The sequence below is a fragment of the Mauremys reevesii genome, linkage group 26 (genome assembly GCF_016161935.1).
Source record: "Mauremys reevesii isolate NIE-2019 linkage group 26, ASM1616193v1, whole genome shotgun sequence".
NCBI classification, from domain to species: Eukaryota; Metazoa; Chordata; order Testudines; family Geoemydidae; genus Mauremys; species Mauremys reevesii.
Window position 1 is genome coordinate 1,774,147 of NC_052648.1, and position 18,818 is coordinate 1,792,964.

The following is an 18,818-nucleotide window of genomic DNA, read 5'->3' on the forward strand; positions in this document are numbered from 1 at the left end:
AGGAAGTTTTTCCTAATGTCCAACCTAAACCTTCCTTGCTGCAATTTAAGCCATTGCTGCTTCTCCTGCCCTCAGAGGTTAATAAGAACAATTTACCTCCCTCCTCCTTGTAACAATCTTTTACATACTTGAAAACTGTTATCATGTCCCCTCTCAGGCTTCCCTTCTCCAGACTAAACAAATGCAGTTTTTTCAATCTTTCCTCATAGGTCATGTTTTCTAGACCTTTAATCATTTTTGTTGCTCTTCTCTGGACTCTCCAATTTGTCCACATCCTTCCTGAAGTGTGGCACCCAGAACTGGACACAATACTCCAGTTGAGGCCTAATCAGTGTGAAGTAGAGCAAAATAATTATTTCTCCTGTCTTGCTTACAACATTCCTGCTAATATATTCCAGAATTATGTTTGCTTTTTTTGCAACAGTGTTACACTGTTGACTCATATTTAGCTTGTGAAAAGAACAGGAGTACTTGTGGCACCTTAGAGACTAACAAATTTATTGTAGCATAAGCTTTCGTGGGCTACAGCTCACGTCATCGGATGCATGTAGTGGAAATACAGAAGGAAGATATATACACACACACACACACACACGGAACATGAAACACCCATTGTTTCATGTTCCCTGTGTGTATATATAGCTTCCTTTTGTATTTTGTCCTTATTGAATTTCATCCTATTTACTTCAGACCATTTTTCCAGTTGGTCAGGATTATAATTCAAAATGATCTGATCCTCCAAAGCACTTGCAACCCCCTCCCAGCTTGGTATCGTCCGCAAACTCTGTAAGTGTACTCTCTATGTCATCTAAATCACTGCTGAAGATATTGAACAGAACTGGACCCAGAACTGATCCCAGCGGGACCCCACTCGTTATGCCCTTCCAGCCTGATTGTGATCCACTGATAATTACTCTCTGGGAACATTTTCCAATCAGTTTGGCACCCACCTTATAGTAGCTCCATCGAGGTGGTATTTTCCTAGTTTGTTTATGAGCCGGTCGTGCGAGACAGTATCAAAAGCCTTACTAAAGTCAAGATGTAGCACATCTACCGCTTCCCCCCCATCCACAAGGCTTGTTACCTTGTGAAAAAAAGCTCTCAGGTTGGTTTGACACGCTTTGTTCTTGACAAATCCAGGCTGTTACTTATCCCCTTATGATCTGCTAGGTGTTTGCAGACTGATTGCTTAATTATTTGCTCCATTCTCTTTCCCGGTACAGCAGTTAAGCTGACTGGCCTGTAATGCCACTAGGTTTGCCCTGTTCCAGTCTTGCAGGGGCTCAGCTGTCTCCTCAGGCAGCCCCTCGGTGCCCCAGGGGGCAGTAGCCGGGTGTGGGTTGCACCTACACCTGCCTGACCCCTCCCCCCGCCTACGACCCGGACCCCGCCCACAGCCCCGCGCTGACTCCGCCCCCGGAGGGACTCTCCTGCCCGGGAGCTGATTGGCGCGGCGCTTGACCGGGGGCGGGGCGCTGGTTATGACGCAAGGCACGAGGTGGGCGGGGGCATCTACTATAATACTGCGTGCGCGGGACGTCTGACGTAACGCCCGCGTGCGCTGGGCTGTTTCCGGTTCCGGGGGGCTCTTTCTCTTCTCTCCAGCGAGGCGGCCGGACGGCTGGGTGAGCGGCGTGGGCCCGGCGGCGGCGGCCCGGGGGGGATAGTGGGGGGGAGGAGGCCAGGCCAGGCCAGACTCACCCCCCGCAGGGTGGCCGCTTAGCCCCTCGGGCGCCGGGGCTGGGCCCGGTGGGAGTGGGCCCGGGCGGGTGGGGCCGGCAGAATGGGAGGGGGCAGGCTCGGGGGGGCGGCCTGGGGAGCACAGTGGGGGGGGCGGGCTGTCGCCGGGGCACTGCCAGGCCGGGGCAGACCCCCACCTGCCCCGCAGGGGAGCCGCTCAGCCCGGCGGGGCCGGGGAGGCTCGGGGGGCCGGGGCAGCGTGGGGGAGGGCTGCGGCCCGGGCAGTGGGGGGGCGGGCTCGGGGGACCGGCGGCGGTGGGGGGGGCGGCCCGGGGGAGGGAGAAGGGCTGCGGCCGGGACTCTGCCAGGCCGCGGCAGACCCCCCTCCCCCGCAGGGTGGCCGCTTAGCCCGGCGGGGCCGTGGCCCGGCTCGCCACGCGGGCTGCGGCTGGCGCTGAGCGGCTGTCGGCTCTTGCAGGGGACACGCGCGCGCCAAGATGCAGATCTTCGTGAAAACCCTGACGGGCAAAACCATCACCTTGGAGGTGGAGCCCAGCGACACCATTGAGAATGTCAAGGCCAAGATCCAGGACAAGGAGGGTAAGGGGCGGAAGGACGCGGGGCCCCGCTCGGCTCAAAGGCGGGGGCCACAGTTGGTAAAGCTGCGGCCGTCAGTGCCTGTCCCCTGCACCGCCCTTGGGGGCCCTAATCTCTCCTTGGCAGCTTTACCCTCCAGTGGGGTCTGGACACACCCCCTTTGTCTAATATGGGGGGCTGGCCCCTGCTCAGAGACGGTGGGGGGGGGGCTGGCTGTGCTGGGTCTAGTCTGTCTTGATCCTGTCCTTTGTCCACCTCTGCTCCCCTGCTGTGCACCTGGTCACAGGTGAGGGGACAGCTGGGCCACATGTCAGTGAGTGGTGGTGTCCTCAGTTTCTGTGACAAAATTGTGGCCTGTGGCCTTTTTTACAGCTTTATAAAGAATGGTCCCTGCCATACCTTCTGTCTGAGCTCTTGGGCTCTGCACTCCTGAGAAGTGGATGGTGGGTGGATCATGAATGCTGTTTACCTACCCCTAAAATGCAACTGCTAAGACATGGCAGCAGTTAAACACCCGCACAGCATTGCTGCACATAGGGCTGTGCAACTAAGTGCCCATGTGGTTCAGAGTGGAGCTCTAGCCATGATGGTCCCAGGATGTTAGAGCAGCAAGATGGATGAGGCAGAATCTTTTATTGGATCAACAGAAGTTGCATCACCCATCTCCTCTCTATTTGGTTCTGCAGCAAATTAAAAAAAAAAAGTTTAGTTTGACCCAAAACATGTTTTGAAACTTTTGGTGAAAAGTTTTTTGTGTCAACCAAAACATTTTGTTTAACTTTTGAGGAAATTCAAAACAAAACTGAAATGTTTTACCTCTTCATTTAGGAAGTGGCAGACTTTGTGAATTGTTTTGATTGACCTGAATCTGCATTTTTTTATTTATTTTATTTTTCTGGTGAGAAGGCTTTGCATAAAAATGTTGTGGAGTTGACACAAGTGTCACCACCCCAGTAGTGCTAATCAAGACGACCTTATGCTATGCTGTTGTGCTACAGCAGATCTGCCTCCCTGTGGTATAGTGCCCCATGGGTCATGGTTTGCTCTTCAAATAATCTCAATGTGATGACAAAAGCAATTCAGTATTCCATGCATGGATGTCTTGTAGGTATCCCTCCTGACCAGCAGCGTCTGATCTTTGCTGGGAAGCAGCTGGAGGATGGGCGTACCCTCTCAGACTACAACATCCAAAAAGGTATTTTTTGACAGCATATTACCACTGTAAAAGACTTGGGCTCAAGCATGGTTGCTAAACAGTAGCTTAAAGAACCACTAGAGGAAACTCAGCTCTTTCTGCCTGCAGAAGCTATCACATGGTGTCTTCTACAAGCACTGGGGAATATTGAAGTGAATTCACATCTCAGAAAAGGATTTCAGGGTCACGGTGGATAACTTATAGAATGACTTTGATACAATGAGGGAGCTAAGAGCAAATGTCTTCCTTGACTGTGTAAGTAGGGGAATAATGACTAAAGTGTAGTGAGGAGTGGTAGTAAGATGGTTATTGGGATACTGTGTCCAGCTCTGGTGTGAACACGGACTGGAAACTCTTCAGAAAAGAGCTACAAGAACAGGCATTGTCTTGGAAAGCCTGCCTTTAAAATAAGACTAAACAAGCTCAGTCTATTTAATTTACAAAGGTTAGATTATCTCAGGGTGATAGAAGTACCTACATGGGGACTAAATTTGATAGCAGTGGGCTCTAGACAAAGGCATAACAAGATCCAATGAGGCTAGATAAATTCAGACTAGAAATGAGGTGCACATTTTTTAGTAGAGTGTAATTAACCATTGGAGCAAATCATTTAGTGATGTGGATTCTACACCATGTGCAAGTCTTTAAACCACGATTCGTAAGTCGCTTTACAATGTGCCTCATCTCAACTGGAAGTTGTGGTCTTGATGCAGGAACTACCTGGTGAAACTGTCTGGCCTGTGGTGTATACAAAGTTCTTCTAGATCACAATGGGCCCTTCTGGCTTTAAAATCTAAGAATTTGAGGCTTCATGTAAGATGCTGTTGCTGTTTTCTGTGTCTTTAGCGTATGGACTCTTAGAAATGGCTTTGAAAAAACTGGCTTTGTGGTGTTCACCACTATCCATAGATGACCTGGGTTTGTGGGGTTTAGGCTGCGACACCTGTACGGTGTCATAAGAACAATAAGGGGGGCCCAGGTGTCTAAAGAACTGGAGAGCTTGTCCCATTTGCCTTTCGGATACCGCCAGGAGGAAGGGTTGGGAGAGCCATGACAGTCTGGTTCTGCAGTGGGAATTGAGTTAATCTGGGGTTGAGGCTAAAACCACCAGAACTGAAGTAGTCACTTCTTTCTGTGGCAGTAGCACTTGGAACCTAGAGTCCCATCGTGCTCATCCCTCTGCAGACAGTCTCTGTGCCAGCTCTGAAATGCTGCTAACTCGGTATTTCTACTTTCAGAATCCACTCTGCACTTGGTGCTGCGTTTGCGTGGAGGCATCATTGAGCCTTCCCTTCGCCAGCTCGCACAGAAGTACAACTGCGACAAAATGATCTGCCGCAAGTATGTGTCGTCTTATGCAATAGACTCAGCGTTACAGCCTCTGGAGGGAGTGTAGCCACTGCCCTCAGAGTGAACAGCTTTGAGCAGCATCCTTATTTGTGCTCTGATGTGTAGTGGGTATCGTCAGCTGATCAGTGGGCTAGGAGGCAATTGGTAATGGAATCTGTCATAGACTAGACTGCTCTGTCTTGGCCTAAAGAGCCTGAGGAGGAGCTGGGCTGAGTAGCTAACTGCACTGGGCAACTACAGCAGTATCCTGGCAGCTTTAACACCTTTTACCTCCAGCTAATGCTGTATCAATGTCCTAACCTCCTAGAGAGGCCCCTGTTCTGGATAAGCAGCAAAGAATCCTGTGGCACCTTATAGACTAACAGACGTTTTGGAGCATGAGCTTTTGTGGGTGAATACCCATGCTCCAAAACGTCTGTTAGTCTATAAGGTGCCACAGGATTCTTTGCTGCTTTTACAGATCCAGACTAACATGGCTACCCCTCTGAGGGCAGGTCTACACTAAGGGCGGGGGTCGAACTAGGGTACGCAAGTTCAGCTACGTGAATAGCATAGCTGAATTCGAAGTACCCTAGTTCGAACTACTCACCCGTCCAGACGCCGCGGAATCGAAGTCCGCGGCTCCAAGGTCGACTCCGCCACCGCCTTTTGCAGTGGTGGAGTACCGAAGTCGACCCCGGCGCTTCCGGAGTTCGAACTATTGCGTCCAGATTAGACACGATAGTTCGAACTCCGAGAAGTCGAACTCACCGCGTCAACCTGGCTGGTAAGTGTAGACTAGCTCTGATACTGTTCTGGATAGGTCCTCTTCAGTCACTGGGGCTGGGAAGGGCCTGTGATGGGTCACCTTGCCCATTCTGCGTGGGAAAGAGGAGATGCCATTATTCCATCAGATTGGTGGGTGTCGCATTCTCTTCTGCACTGGTAGCTGTTCATTAAAATCCCTTTGCATCATAAACCCAGGAGGCTAGAACAAATTTACATTTGTCCTTCCTATATCAGTGAAACTTTCCTCATTCTCGTCAGCTGCATATTCTTCCCCTGTGCTTGCTGCCTCTAGTACATATGCTAGTAGTGTTTACAGGGGGGTTGACTGGGATCTTGCCATGCGAGGCAGAGCCTCTTGGGAGTTCCCAACCCCCAGAAGAGTTGACTGCTGCTGTTCTGCCTGTTTCAGGTGCTACGCCCGCCTGCACCCTCGTGCTGTTAACTGCCGTAAGAAAAAGTGTGGCCACACCAACAATCTGCGTCCCAAGAAGAAGGTCAAGTAGAGGGAGCACCTGTCTTCGGCCCGTGTGGCTGTGCGCTGTTGAATTCAAGTTGGGTAGTCAGTCTGCTGCAATGTAGCTTGGTCCTGTGTGAGGCAGGGGTGTGTTGAATAAATCTACTTCCAGTGCTCAGCCATGCGTCTGTCATTTATCCTCTGCCCTCTCACCTGCACAGTTGCTTTCACATACTTTAGTGCTGTCCAGAACAATGCACATGATCTTCTCTGCATATCCTGTAAAATGTGTTCTCACTGCATATCTTTTCAACATGAAATGCAGGGCTTGATTCAGATACTTCTCTGCCAATATTCCTGTACAGTAGAAACAATTCAGTAGTTAAGTCCATGGACTATATCGTTTGCTAAAAGCACACCTCAGATTCAAGGTGATACCTATTTTCTTGTTTTAAAGGGAATAGTCTCTAGGAATAGGTTGAAGATTTCTTTGGCTAGTTTACACCATCCTAAAGTGGCAATCAGGATTGCACCAAAACCTGTTCTGGTGGCTGGGGGAGGGTGAACCCTGGGAGATTCCAGACCCCAGGGGTTGGCATAAAAGCCTGGCAGCAGCTACAGTACTATAGGGGCTGCACTGGGAAGACCGCTTGTTCCTCTGCTTCACCCACAAAGGACCATGTCAGTTGGGAAGAGGAGAAATGCCTTTTCTCCTACCAAAATAACTCACCGTCAGGTAAGAGGGGGCAGGAGAGTTAGCCTCTTCCCTTGTGTTCTGAGCGACTGCCCCTTGCAATGGACAGATCCTGGTGCCACACTGAAAAGGCAAACTACATGGCAAAGTGACAGATCAGTGCTTGGTGCCATCCTAGTGAGCTGAAAGCCTGGACAATCTATTTGGGGAATTGTTTGCTCCAATTCAGCACAAGCTCCTGCTAGTGCCTGTCTGGTGCCTGGAGTTTGATTTGAGCTTCACCCTAAATCAGCTGCCCTTGTAAGGAAGGGGGGGGTTACTAGCCCATTGTGTTCTGACATGGGGCTTTTACTCAAAACACAGATGAAGGGTAGAAATACTTGTGGCACCTTAGAGACTAACAAATTTATTTGAAGGGTGTTTTCTGGAATAAAATGCAGGTGGAAGGTTCCTGGTTTAGCTCTGCCAACATACCTCACCCTGGCCTGTGATCTTGTAGATGAGAAGAAACACCATGAGAGCCCCCCACTTCATGGTCACCTGTCACCTAGGTCAGGATTTGAACCTGGCTAGTGCACAGTACAGCTCTGAGGGAAATGGTATTCTGGTTCCTAGCTCAGAAGATGGGGGTCATGGAGCTGAGTGAGTCTCCAGTTCCAGAACTCAAAAGAGCAGGTGTAGACACCTTGTTCTAAGTGAGGAAATATTTTACCTCTGCTCTGGGACCTTTCATACTGGCCTCCAACATCAGCTTGCATGAGCTTTAGCCTAGCAAAATCTGCATCAAGGCTCTACTGCAGGAGGCTGCCCTCTCGCTCCGGTGACTGGGAATGGCAGTGTGGGCTCAGGAACAAGATGGGGTTAGGAAATGGGACACCTAGTCCTGGGTCTGCCATTGGCATCTCTTGGCTGAGTCCCCCCTGTAACATGGGGATGATCCTGACCCCCATGCTCCCAGTGAGAGCTAATTAACTGTGAGTGTAAGTTCTGGGCATGGGGACAGCCTTGTTCTGTTCCTGCTCTGCATGTCCAGGTGGGACAGCAATATAAATATTGATCTAGCTCAGAGGTTTTCAACCTTTTTCTTTCTGTTCCTCCTTCCCCTGCTATAAAAACTCCATGGCCCACCTGTGTGTCAACAACCCCATAGGAAAGCCCTGGGTTGGCATGGGGGGGACAGCAAGTAGGGCAATGGCCCCAGAGGCCCCAGTGAAGCCAGGGGTGCCGTGGGAGGTGCTCTGCCGGTCCCACGACTCTGGTGGACCCTCCACAGGCCCGTCTGCGGGAGGTCCACCGGAGCCGCAGGCCCGGCGACTGGCAGAGTGCCCCCCGCGGCATGCTGCCGTGCTTGGGGCGGCGAAATGTCTAGAGCCGCCCCTGCCTGCGCACCCCCCATGGAGCGTCTCCTGGTCCCACCTGCTGCCCCCGGGCGATTTAAAAGGGCCTGGGGGCACCCAGCCACCCCCGGCAGCAGCGGGGCTCAGGCGGCTGCCTGCCCAGCCTCGCTCCCTACGGCCCCGGGGAGGGGGGTGTCTGCGCGCTGCCCCCGCCCCGGGTGCTACCTCTGGGCACCCCCAGCAATGATACAAACCTGCCACCCGGGTGGAGCTACATTGCTCAGGCTTCGGCTTCCGCGCCCTGGGCCCCAGCGAGTCCGGTGCTGGGGGACCCCTGGGCCCTGCTCGCTGGGGGCAGTTACCGGGCTGCACCTGTGCTGGGCGTTACTGCGGCAGCTCAGGGCCGCTTCCCCCGCCCGGCCCGGCCCGGCCCGGCCCCGGCCATGAGCCTGCAGGCCCCACCCCGCCTCCCGCCAGCCCGTCTCCGCGGCTGCAGCGCCCGCGTGGGGTCCGGGGAGCGCCCGCCGGGGGGAGCCTGGGGCCTGGCTGAGCCTCCTGCAATGGTGAGCGCGGCTTTCCGGGGGGGGCTGCCGGGCCGGGCCGGGCCGCTTTCCCCGCGGGAGGGGTGGGCAAAGCCTGGCCAGGCCGGGCCCGTTTTCCCCGGGGGGGCCGCGCCGCATTCCCCGGGGCCTGATCCGCTGTCCCCGGGGGGGCGGGCAGAGCCGGGCCCGGCCGGGCCCGTTGTCCCGGGGGGCCCGCTCCGCTTTCCCCGGGGGGGGCGGGCAGGGCCAGGCCGGGTCCGTTTTCCCGGGGGGCCCGATCCGCTTTCCCCGGGCGGGGGGCGGGCAGAGCCTGGCCAGGCCGGGCCCGTTTTCCCGGGGGGCGCTGGGCCGAGCCGCATTCCCCGGGGGGGTGGCAGGCGGGGGCTGGGACCTGCTCCAGGTAGGGCCGGGGGAGACACCCAGCTCCAAATATTGCTGGAGCAGGGCCCCTGGCCCTGAATATTCCTGGAGCCCGAGCACCGCAAATGAGCCCCCCCACATAGCATGAACCCCTCAGCCCCAGCCAGAGCCCTCATCCTCCTGCACCCTCATCCCCAGCCCAGCCCGGAGCCCCCTCGCATTATGAACCCCTCATCCTCAGCCCCACAGCCCTCACCCCTGCACTCCCTCCTATCCTCAATCTCCCTCCCAGAGCCTGCACCCCTCACCCCTTCCTATGCCCCCAGCCCAGAGCCTGCACCCAAACTCCGTCCCAAAGCCTGCACCCCTCCTGCACCCTAATCCCCAGCCCAGGATCTGCACCCCAGACCTCCCCCCCAAAGCCCCCTCCCAGAGCCTTAGGCAGGTGGGGGCGGAGTTGGGGGGGGCGGAGTTGAGGGGCAGGTTCTGGGCACCACTAAAATTTCTACAAACTTGCCACCCATGTCTACACCAGCTCCTCAGCCTGCCCCGGGCTGGGCCCCTTCCCGCTCTTCGGGGGCGAGGACCCTTGGTCTGTACTGAGGCCTTTCTCTCCCTTCCTAGGTTCCTAACTTCAGCTGAGGCTCCCCCCTCCGCCCCCCAGTTGTGCCCCCAGCAGAAGGCTCAGGAATGCCAGCCCAGTTAAGGGGACCTACGAGTAGAAATGGCCCTGTGTTGAGAGTCAAAAGCTGCAGGATGCGTCTGGCCCACTTGGCCTGTCTTCATTCTTCTGCCACCATTTGCCATCAGTTGGGTCTGTTGTGACAATGGCTCTTTACTGAGCTGACCTGTCTTAACCCTTTCCCCTTCCACTGGTTCATTTACACCACGAATAGCCCAGGGATAATGTTTCAAAGGGAGTAAATACAAAAATAAGATTCTTAAAAAATGAGCAAACAAACATGTTTTTCCCTCATAATTCACGGTCTCAGAAGGGCAAGTGCAGAGCTGGCATCTTTGTGATGCGAGTTGGCGCTTTGTGACTGCGACTCAAAGCTGCAAAATCCCGGGTGGAAGCTCAGTTTCCCCCAGCAGCCCTCCTTGAAATAAAATTGAGACGAGGGACCAGGGCCGGCGCAACCCATTAGGCGACCTAGGCGGTCACCTAGGGCTGTAACATTTGGGGGGCAGCGATCGCGGTGGCCGGATGCTCGGCCGCCGCGGTCGTCAGCGCCATTTCGGGGGCAGGACCTTCCACCGCCTGGAGCACCAAAAAGGCTGCCGGTGTTCCTGCGAGGGATAAAACCGGAAATCCTTTCCTCACATGTGCAGGGTCCCTGTGGGACTCCCTGCCACAACATCGCACTGAGACCAAGAGTTTAGCAGGAGTGAGAAAAGGGCTTAGGCCTGAATGTGGATAACTAGATCTGTGCTCCTCTCCTACTCCTGGGGGAGTTCTGTGCCGAAACATTAAAATTTTGCACACAATATTTTAAAATTCTGCATATTTTATTTATTAAAATTATGCAATTATAAACAGATAATTTATTTAAACTGTCAGAGGGGGAGCCGTGTTAGTCTGGCTCTGTAAAAGCAGTAAAGAGTCCTGTGGCACCTTATAGACTAACAGACGTATTGGAGCATGAGCTTAAACTATAGTACAATGGATGGAGAATGGGAGTGGGGGGCACTGGAGGAAATCCCCAACCCCCCTCTGTCTAATAGTAACGTAGCTAATATTGACCCTTTACTTCTAGTTATTAGTCAGAAAATATATGCAGCCATGTGCTCAGTGTTACATCACAGGCAGGGGCTGGGGACGCAAGCTCACAGTCTATACTGGCTACTGACCGTCTCCAGGAAAGTCCAGTAGCAAACAGTTCATGGAGCCCATTTTGATAGGACATTTTTTCAGTCCAAAAATTTAGCCTAGTTCTAATCACTAAAGCGCCATAATCATTTCTAAGGTCATACTGTGACCTTTACAATCACTCTGGCCATGTAAAGGAGCCTTAACATTTTTACACCTGTTTTATACTCCTGGGGGAATTCACTAATAATGGGAACAATTCACTAAACAGGCAGGCTGCTACATGCTGCTCTGCCTGAGGCGCAACGCCTGCCCCACACTTACCTCGTCAGAAACATCCCAAAGCCCTGCCCCTCCTCCCCGAGCGTGCCGCAGTAGGGAGTGAGCACTGAGAGGGACAGAGTGTGTCTCTCTCACACGCATGACTGCCCAACCCCTTTGCCCCAACGGTGATTTACGTCTCTACTGGTTACTCTGAGCACCCAAAGCAGCCTGCCTACGCTGCTCGGGGGGATGCGTGACTGCTCTTGCACCTTACCTTTGCTTCCCTGTCAGAAGTCATTTTTCTGTGGGGAAGCAAAGAAATCTGTGGAGGCCATGAATTCTGCACATGCACAGTAACGGAGAATTCCCCCAGGAGTAATCTCCATGTGAGTCGAGAACATGAATAGCTAGCGCTAGAACAGTAACGATTAGAAAACAAACCCTTATGCTACAGGGCACAAGCCAACCTATGACCAGCGGGGTCAGGAGGGATCAGGTCATCCTGTCTCTGCCTGCTCTTCCTTCCTCTGATGCTGCTGGGCTGGCCCTGGTGGGGAGAGGAATCCGACCTAGATAGGCCGCTGCACTGCTCCAGTCTGGTGATCCCAGGAGGATGCCACGGCCAGTGCCTGCTGCCACCCTCTCGGGTGTGTGCCCTCTAATGCCCCGTAGAGCTTGGGCAATGGCACACTGGGTGTGGTTTGAGCTCCTTGTGGGCAGTAGCAGTGCATGGAGGATCGTTAGGTAGGAATTTACTGTCCCTTTTAATTGGGTGGGATACCGCAACTAAAAACGCCAGCCGGCCAGCGTGTTGCTAAGACAGCGCTTCCTCCCGCTCACTCTCTGCCTCCCCCAGCCCTCGCCCCATTTGGAAGCAGAGGCGTCAGGGAGCGGAAGGCGCTATGCTAAGCCCTGGCTCAGAAAGTGCTGGAATTGTGCTTTGGAGACTTGTCAAGCACACAACCCGCTTGGGAGGTCGCGGCGCTGGCTGCAGACGGTGGGGGGGGGCTCCCGCGATGCTGGGTGAGATGGTGTGAAACCTCCATCGCCCGGCGAGGGGCTGCCCAGCCCTGGGTGCTCACAGGTGGCTGGGCGGTGCTCATGGGAGTCCTGGGTGAGGCTGGAGCAGAGCCTCCTGGCTTGGTGCTGGGGGCCAAGGAGTCGCTCAAAGGCGATGGGGCTTGGAACCGGAGAGGCCGGCCGGGGGCTTTGCCAACAGGAAAGAGCCTCTGGAGCTGCCAAGTTAGAAAACGCAGCTGTTGTGTCGGGGGCTGGAGGCCTTGCCGTGCGCTAGACCCCAGCACGGTGAGAGCTCTGGGGAGGCTCCACGCACGCACTCAGGCCCTGCGGCTGTGCCGCAGCTCGGAACAGGCCCATGGAAAGAGGCTTCTGGGAGCCCGTGGAACCTTCTTCTGGAGAGCAAGAGAAACCGGATCCCGCAGCTGCGGCAGCCAGGACTCTGGCCCCAGAACAGCCGACTCTGAGGCCGTGCACTTCTCACCGGGCTCCCCACCCCGGCCTCCCTCTGAGGAGCAGCTGCAGCCCCCTGCACCCCCTGCCCCTCTGCCTCAGGCCTGGCATCTGAGAACCCAGACTGGAGGGCTGGAGTGGTGGGGAAGTGGGAGTGCATGCAGGGGGGTGGCCACAGCCACGTGTTGGTCACTGGTTCGAATCCAGCCCCAGGTTAGAGGGGACAGGATGGTCCCTGGTACTGGGGGAGCCCTGGGGTGCTTTCATCTCCATGGCCCTGGCTCCAGCCCATCCCTCGGTGGGGAGATGCAGTGGGCCCCATGATGGGGACTTGCTGGGTTAGGGAATGGGATATTGAGACATACCTCGCAACAGCCATGGGTTCCAGCTTATCCCTGTTTTGGAGCGACTGGATGGTCACAGGGTTAGGAACCCCTAACTCCACAGGGTGGAGAGCCTGTCACCAGCTCCAATCTGGGCTCATTCCGGGGGACTGGCTGGCTTGGGGGTTGTGGAATAGGACATCCAGCTCCAGGGCAGGGAACTGGCTGGCTCAGGCAGGGAAATGGGACACGGGGCCTTTCCCTTTATGGGGCGTGGCTCTGATCCGTCCCAGGATGGGAGACTGACTGGCTCGGGGGGCCGGGAATGGGGCACGGAGCCTTTTCCCTCCAGGGCACTGGTTCCCATGTGGCCCCAGGTCGGCAGTGGCAGGCAGCTGTGACATTGTGGCTAGGGTTAGTGTCGCGGTCCCTGGGTGGGGAGCCCTGCAGGGGGGGAGGAGGAGGTGCCCCATCACCATGCAGCACCCTCCTGGGGCTGGTGGAGGGGTGGAGGGGCTAGTTCGGGGGGATGCAGCAGGGCCTGTCTCGCTGGTTCAGAGCCATCCGGGAGCCCGTCGCCCCAGGGCCGGCAGACGCCCTGAGTCTCACGCTATCCCTTTCTCTCTCCTGCTGGCAGACGGACGACGCCGTGAAGCTGCTGCTGCGCCGCTTTTACACCCTGCAGGGGGAGCGGGTGGAAGCCTATCGGCTCTTTGAGGAGTAAGTGACCCCAAGGCCAGGGAATCCCTGGCGGCTGTGGGCTCCGGCCCTGGCTCCCTCGCGTGCCGGATCCCATCCTGTCCTCTGCCCGGGTCGCTCTTAGGGGGATCCGCACCCTGGCGTGTAAGGGCAGGCTCAGCCCCATTGGAGACACCGATGTGCCGGGGCTGGGTGGGGCTTGGGTGCAGACTCTGCCCTGGCAGACAACACAGCCCCAGGCCGGCTCGGGGTGGGAGGCAGCACCCTGCAGTGACGTCTCCTTCCAGCCCCAAAACAAGGGAGCCTAACTCCTGCCAAACAGAGACTTTCAGGCAGATGCCTCCTGCTGCTGGCCCACCCTGGCCGCTCCCGTTATTCCCAGGCACACGTGTGGGGGGGCGTCACTCCACCTGGAGGCCCTATGCTGGCCCCTCTGCCTGCGGGGCGCCCCAGACTGAGTTTCTGATGCTTCCCGCTACAGCCGCCTTCCCCTCCCACCTGTGTCCCAGGGGCATTGGAGGGATTCCTGGTGGGGAATGAAACAGGAGGGGAAAACTGGGCCGTCCCCTGCCCCATTGCCCTGAAACCCCACGGCTCCGGCTGAGGCGCGTGCTGGCCCCGGGGCCATTCCTCCCTTGCTCCGGTGCGTGGTGCCCAGTCTCTAATGTTCGGGCCTCCCCGCCTGGCTGGCAAAGGATGGCAGGAAGCAGCAGCTGCCGCCTGCTGCCTGATGCCTGGGCCCGGCCCCCGCGCTGGGGCTGAACACCGGCTGGCCAGGGGGACCCAGCACACCAGACACCTGTAGCCCATTTCAGCGGCGGCTGGGAGATGATTTACTCGTCCGGATCCAGGCCCTGGATTTTAACTAACAAACAAACCAGCCCCGAGCCAGGCCAGCGGAGGTTAAGCTGTTGGGCCTGGTAATAATCCTCAGTAATGAGCCCTTCCTGAGCACTGGCAGCCAGCGGAGGTACTAGCTGCTAATTCAATAATATCGCGGAAAGGCTGAAGAGGAAAATACCTGAGCCGCTGACTGCAGGGGTCATGCAGAGGGTAGGGAGGGGGGCCGTGCGCCTCTCTGCGGCACCGAGCTGAGAGCAAAGGCTTTGGGGCTACGAGTCCCTGCCTGCAATTTGCTGCGCCTGGAAGTTATTACTGTAAAACCCACAGGCAGGCCTCCATTATGCCAGGTGCTGCACAGAGAGCCAGGGAGAGACTGTCCCTGCCCCAGGGAGCATCATTACCCCGTTGAAGGGCTGAGGCCCAGTGGCCCACACAGAGTCAGTGGCAGAGCTGGGATTTGAACCCAGGTCTCCTAAGGCCCAGTCCGGGGTGCTCTCGGGGGGGCTCATTCATGTCAGGTGACCGGTTGCTTTGTCCGGCTCGCAGGGGCCACCGGGCGTATCTGAGCAGCGGGCCGCACTACGACTTCCTCCGCTACCGGCAGCTGGTCCATGAGATCACGCTGGCCTTCAGCGGCATCTCCCGGGAGATCCTGCAGCTCAAGGAGCAGCTCCAGGTGGAGCACGGGCGGCTGGAGCTCGCCCAGCACCTGTCCAGGGTCCAGCAGAAGGAGAAGGAAAAGCTAGAGCTGGTGAGAGGCCCCTGTCTTCTCCCCTTGGGCTGGGGTCTTGATTTACTCACAGAGCAGGTGCAGTGCCAGTGTGGGATCCCCGCCCCCACCCTGTAGGGCCCCTCCTCCCCCATGAACCATCCAGTCTTCAGAGCCCCATCAGGCAAGCGGGCCTGCTGGTGCCAGCTGTGGGGTGGGGTTGTACTGTGGACGCTGCTTCCTAGGGGCTGGGTTGAGCCCTAGCAAACTCGTCTCATACAGCACCCCCCAGCCGCGAAAGGGCAGGAGCTTGCACTCCCGGCTGCTGGGCTAGTGTGTGTGAGGCCCCAGCCGAGATCAGGGGCACTGCACAGCCCCAGACCCTGCCCCAGGGAGCTGCCAGGCTGAACAGATGAAGTGAGGGAGGCAGTCGTCTCCCCACGGCTACGCGGTAGGTCAGTGGCGTTGCTGCTCATAGCCCCGAGGCCCAGCCACGGGGTCACATGGCCCCAGCCGCAGCCTCTGCTCAATTGGGCAGCGGAGCATTTGGCGTGAGCCTCTGCTCCCATCCCTCCCCTGTGCTCGGGGGGCCTTCGGTACAAGGAATCGAGGGGTGGGGGCTGGGGTGAGGTGAGGTGGGGTCACTCTGGTGTTATCGTGTGCGGCAGCCTGGGGCAGGGGTTGGGCCCCGAGGTGCCAGGTACTCTCTGTGGGTGGGGTTGGTGTCTCCTCCCTCGACTCCGCCTGCCCTCCCCCTTGCAGACGGCCCAGCTGCAGCTCGCCAGGCAGAACGCACAGGACCAGCCCGGCGTGCCGGCCCACCAGCAGGAGGTGCAAGAGCTGAAATACAAGTAGGTGCCCCGGGGAGCTGGGCGCAGCAGCACCACCCCATTGCCGCCCACGGCACTCTGAATGCCGCACACCTTTGAGCCCTATGGTAGGGAGGGGGCATCGCCCCCCGGCATAGGGGCCAGCGGGAGCCCCCCATGAAGCCAGGCAGGCACGGCTCCAGCTGAGCGTGTGGCACGACGGGGGGTGAGGGCTGGGCACCCAGCAGCCTTTGGGGAAGGAGCAGTGGGGGAGTTGCGCCGGCTGTTTATTTGTGTAGCGTTTTGCGTCTCGGACCCTCCAGGCTGGGGGGCGACGGACGTGACCGGCCGGGAGAAGTGGGGGGAGTGTGAGCTCCGGGATGGGATCCGCCAAGGGGGCGGTGGAGCGGGCTGGACTTGGCATGTGCTGCGCCAGGCCCTGGCAGCTCCTTTATCATCGCCTTTCTTCAAGGCTGGGGCTGGAGGAAGGAGGCCGGGGGGGATGAAAGCGCCTTCCCCAACCCCTCAGCCCCCTCCCCTTAACCAGGGCTGAAGGAGACCCAGATGGTGCCTTCAAAAGCTCTCTTGTTTGTAGGCCCTCCGGATTGTTTAGCGCTGCCGCATGGCTTTGGTGCCGATCAGCCTCTCCCCGGCCGAGTGTTTCATAAACAGCGCCGGGAACGCGAGGCGGCCCAGATAATACGCTCCATATGGCCTTTATTTATAGTTTCCATCCGCTCTCCTAGGCTAATTAAAACCATTGAGGCAATCAGCGAAATTCTCCAGGACCTCAAGTACGATTCGGAAGAAGCCGAGTGATGGGTCTCCCCGTGGGAATGGCCGGAGGAGGCGGGAAGCGCTGGAGGGGCCCAGCTGGGCGGAGCGCTGGGCTGCACTGCGGGGCTCTTGCTCACGTCGGGGTCTCGCTCCATGGCGGGATCCTTTCCCCAGCAAACCCCGGCCCTGGCACTCCTGCAAGAGACATGTCCGGGGCCCTCTCTGCCAGGTGGGCAGCGGCCTTTGCAAGGGAGGAACAGCTCGACGCTGGGCTGTCCCAGCACGGGCAGGTTTGCGAAAGGGCTCCATAGCCAGCAGCTCCCAGTGGGAACAATGGGGAACCCCCTCCTGTGCTGAGTGCAATGGAGAACCCCCCCACTGAGAGCATCAGGAGCTTTGGGGGCTGAGCCCCCTTGACAAGCTTTCCCCTAGCGTCCAGTTTGGTGCCCGGGGGGGTGCCCTCGAGCCCGTCGGGCAGGGTCAGCGTGCAGCCTAGACATGGCGCTGTCTGGCCGGCAGGGCTGAATGCCTCCTCCCGCAGAGCCAGGGGCCCTTTGAGTACAGACAGCCAAACCTGCAGAGTTGGGGAGGGATCTTCCAAGTGCCAAGGTGGCTGTGGGGGGTTGCTGTGCTCCTAAATCCTCTGGGTGCTTGGGAAAGGCCCCCCCAGTGCAGCAAAGTGTTTTAACCACGGGCTGCAACCTCTTTCCAGTCAGTTTGTTTTAAGAATGAAGCAGAGAACTCTGGCGTTATGAAGGCCGGTGACGGTCTGTGGCGGGGTCTTGTCCTCGCTGACTGAGGCGGCTGCGCTTGTTTGTGGCTCAATAAAAGGCAGGCGGGAGCTCAGAGTCCTGTCGCTGTCTCCTTCGCTCAGTGAGATCCCACAGATGCTGCTGCCAGCCCAGGCTGGTGGTGCCAGGGGCTGCCCATCACCGTGCCCTGGAGGGCCAGGCTGAATGGTGAGAGCGTCCCCTTTCGTACCCAAGCCCCTGGGGCACTCTGGCCACTGGCTGCTCTGGGAACTTGGTTTGTCTCCCCATGAGCACTGTGCTGGGCCCCTCACAGCCCTGCCGCCTGGCGTGCCTGGGAACAGGCGAGGGGCACCTGCCCCATGCCCCAGCCAGCTGATCAGATGCTGGGCCAGAGCCAAAGACAAGGTGGGCCAGGGGCAGGGCCAGTTCCTCCACACACTGTCCTGACCTGCACTCCAGCCCTGGGCTCCCCCCGCTCTGCCGAGGCCCCTTGTCATAGGGGAGATGAGTCACAGCCGGTCGTGTGACCGGTGAGTCATGCGATCCAGCCAGGCCCCGGGGAAGATGTGCCCTTTGGGTGGAGCAGAGGAAGGCACCTCCTGGAGCCCTGAGACCCCGGGTGTGGGGCAGCCCAGTGCGGGTGTGACCTGGGCTCCAGGCCGGCAGCCTGCGCCCAGCGGGGAGGCCTCGGGGGATGGCGGGGCTGTGGCAGGGAAGGCTTTTCGCTTTCTTTGTGGCCAGCCTGGAGAGGCAGGGCTCAGGGAGCAGCCCTGGGAGGAGGGCGGTGGCATCTCAGCCAGGAGGGAGGGGTTGTGTCTGCAGAGACCCTGGCAGCCATGTGAAAAGCCTCGGTCAGTTGGACCCCAGACGGGAGAGCTTGGTTTAAATCCTCGTTGCTGGGAGAGCCAGGAGGGACGTGAGGCTGGGTGTGTGCAGGGCCGCCCCACGCCAGGAGAAGGGGTGCAGCGGAGCTGGTGTCCCCACTACACCTCAGGCCTGACCTCCAGCCTCCCGCTAAGCTGCCCTGAGCTCTGCTGCTGCCCCCCAAGCACACACAGCTTCCTTCATGCAGCTCCGCCAGGGCACCTCAGGCCTGCGCCAGTGCTGGGCATTCGCTGCAGCTCCTTGTCGCACCTCCCCTGGGAAAGGAGCTGGATCAGGAGCGCCAGCCAGGCTGCAGCATGATCAGTCACGTCCGGCAGGGCCCGGGCCCGGGGCTGAGGGATGTGTAGCTGGCCGAGCCGTGCTGCGTGCGGCTGCGCATCCCACTCAGGCCTGGGCTGCACACACTGCACTGATGTAGTTAACTGGGGGGCAGACCTGGGGTGGAGGCTGATTTGGTCTGAGTGCTTTATTGGGGTTTAACTCAAACCAGTTCCTGATCA

At 57.7% G+C, this 18,818-nt stretch overlaps 2 protein-coding genes across 2 annotated transcripts; both read left to right on the plus strand.

Moving 5' to 3' along the window:
• The first annotated feature begins 1,476 nt into the window (after window positions 1-1,476).
• UBA52 (ubiquitin A-52 residue ribosomal protein fusion product 1) lies at window positions 1,477-6,222 on the plus strand. Its single transcript, XM_039515597.1, has 5 exons — window positions 1,477-1,625; window positions 2,159-2,280; window positions 3,386-3,472; window positions 4,711-4,813; window positions 6,000-6,222. Exons 2-5 carry the CDS (start codon window positions 2,178-2,180, stop codon window positions 6,091-6,093), a joined length of 387 nt encoding a protein of 128 aa, XP_039371531.1. The 5' UTR covers window positions 1,477-1,625; window positions 2,159-2,177; the 3' UTR covers window positions 6,094-6,222.
• A 1,995-nt stretch (window positions 6,223-8,217) lies between these two features.
• On the plus strand, window positions 8,218-17,941 carry REX1BD (required for excision 1-B domain containing). The gene is made up of 5 exons (XM_039515598.1): window positions 8,218-8,638; window positions 13,482-13,564; window positions 14,933-15,137; window positions 15,858-15,946; window positions 16,651-17,941. The coding sequence occupies exons 1-5, from the start codon at window positions 8,519-8,521 to the stop codon at window positions 16,721-16,723; spliced, it is 570 nt and encodes a 189-aa protein (XP_039371532.1). The 5' UTR covers window positions 8,218-8,518; the 3' UTR covers window positions 16,724-17,941.
• The last annotated feature ends 877 nt before the right edge of the window (window positions 17,942-18,818 follow it).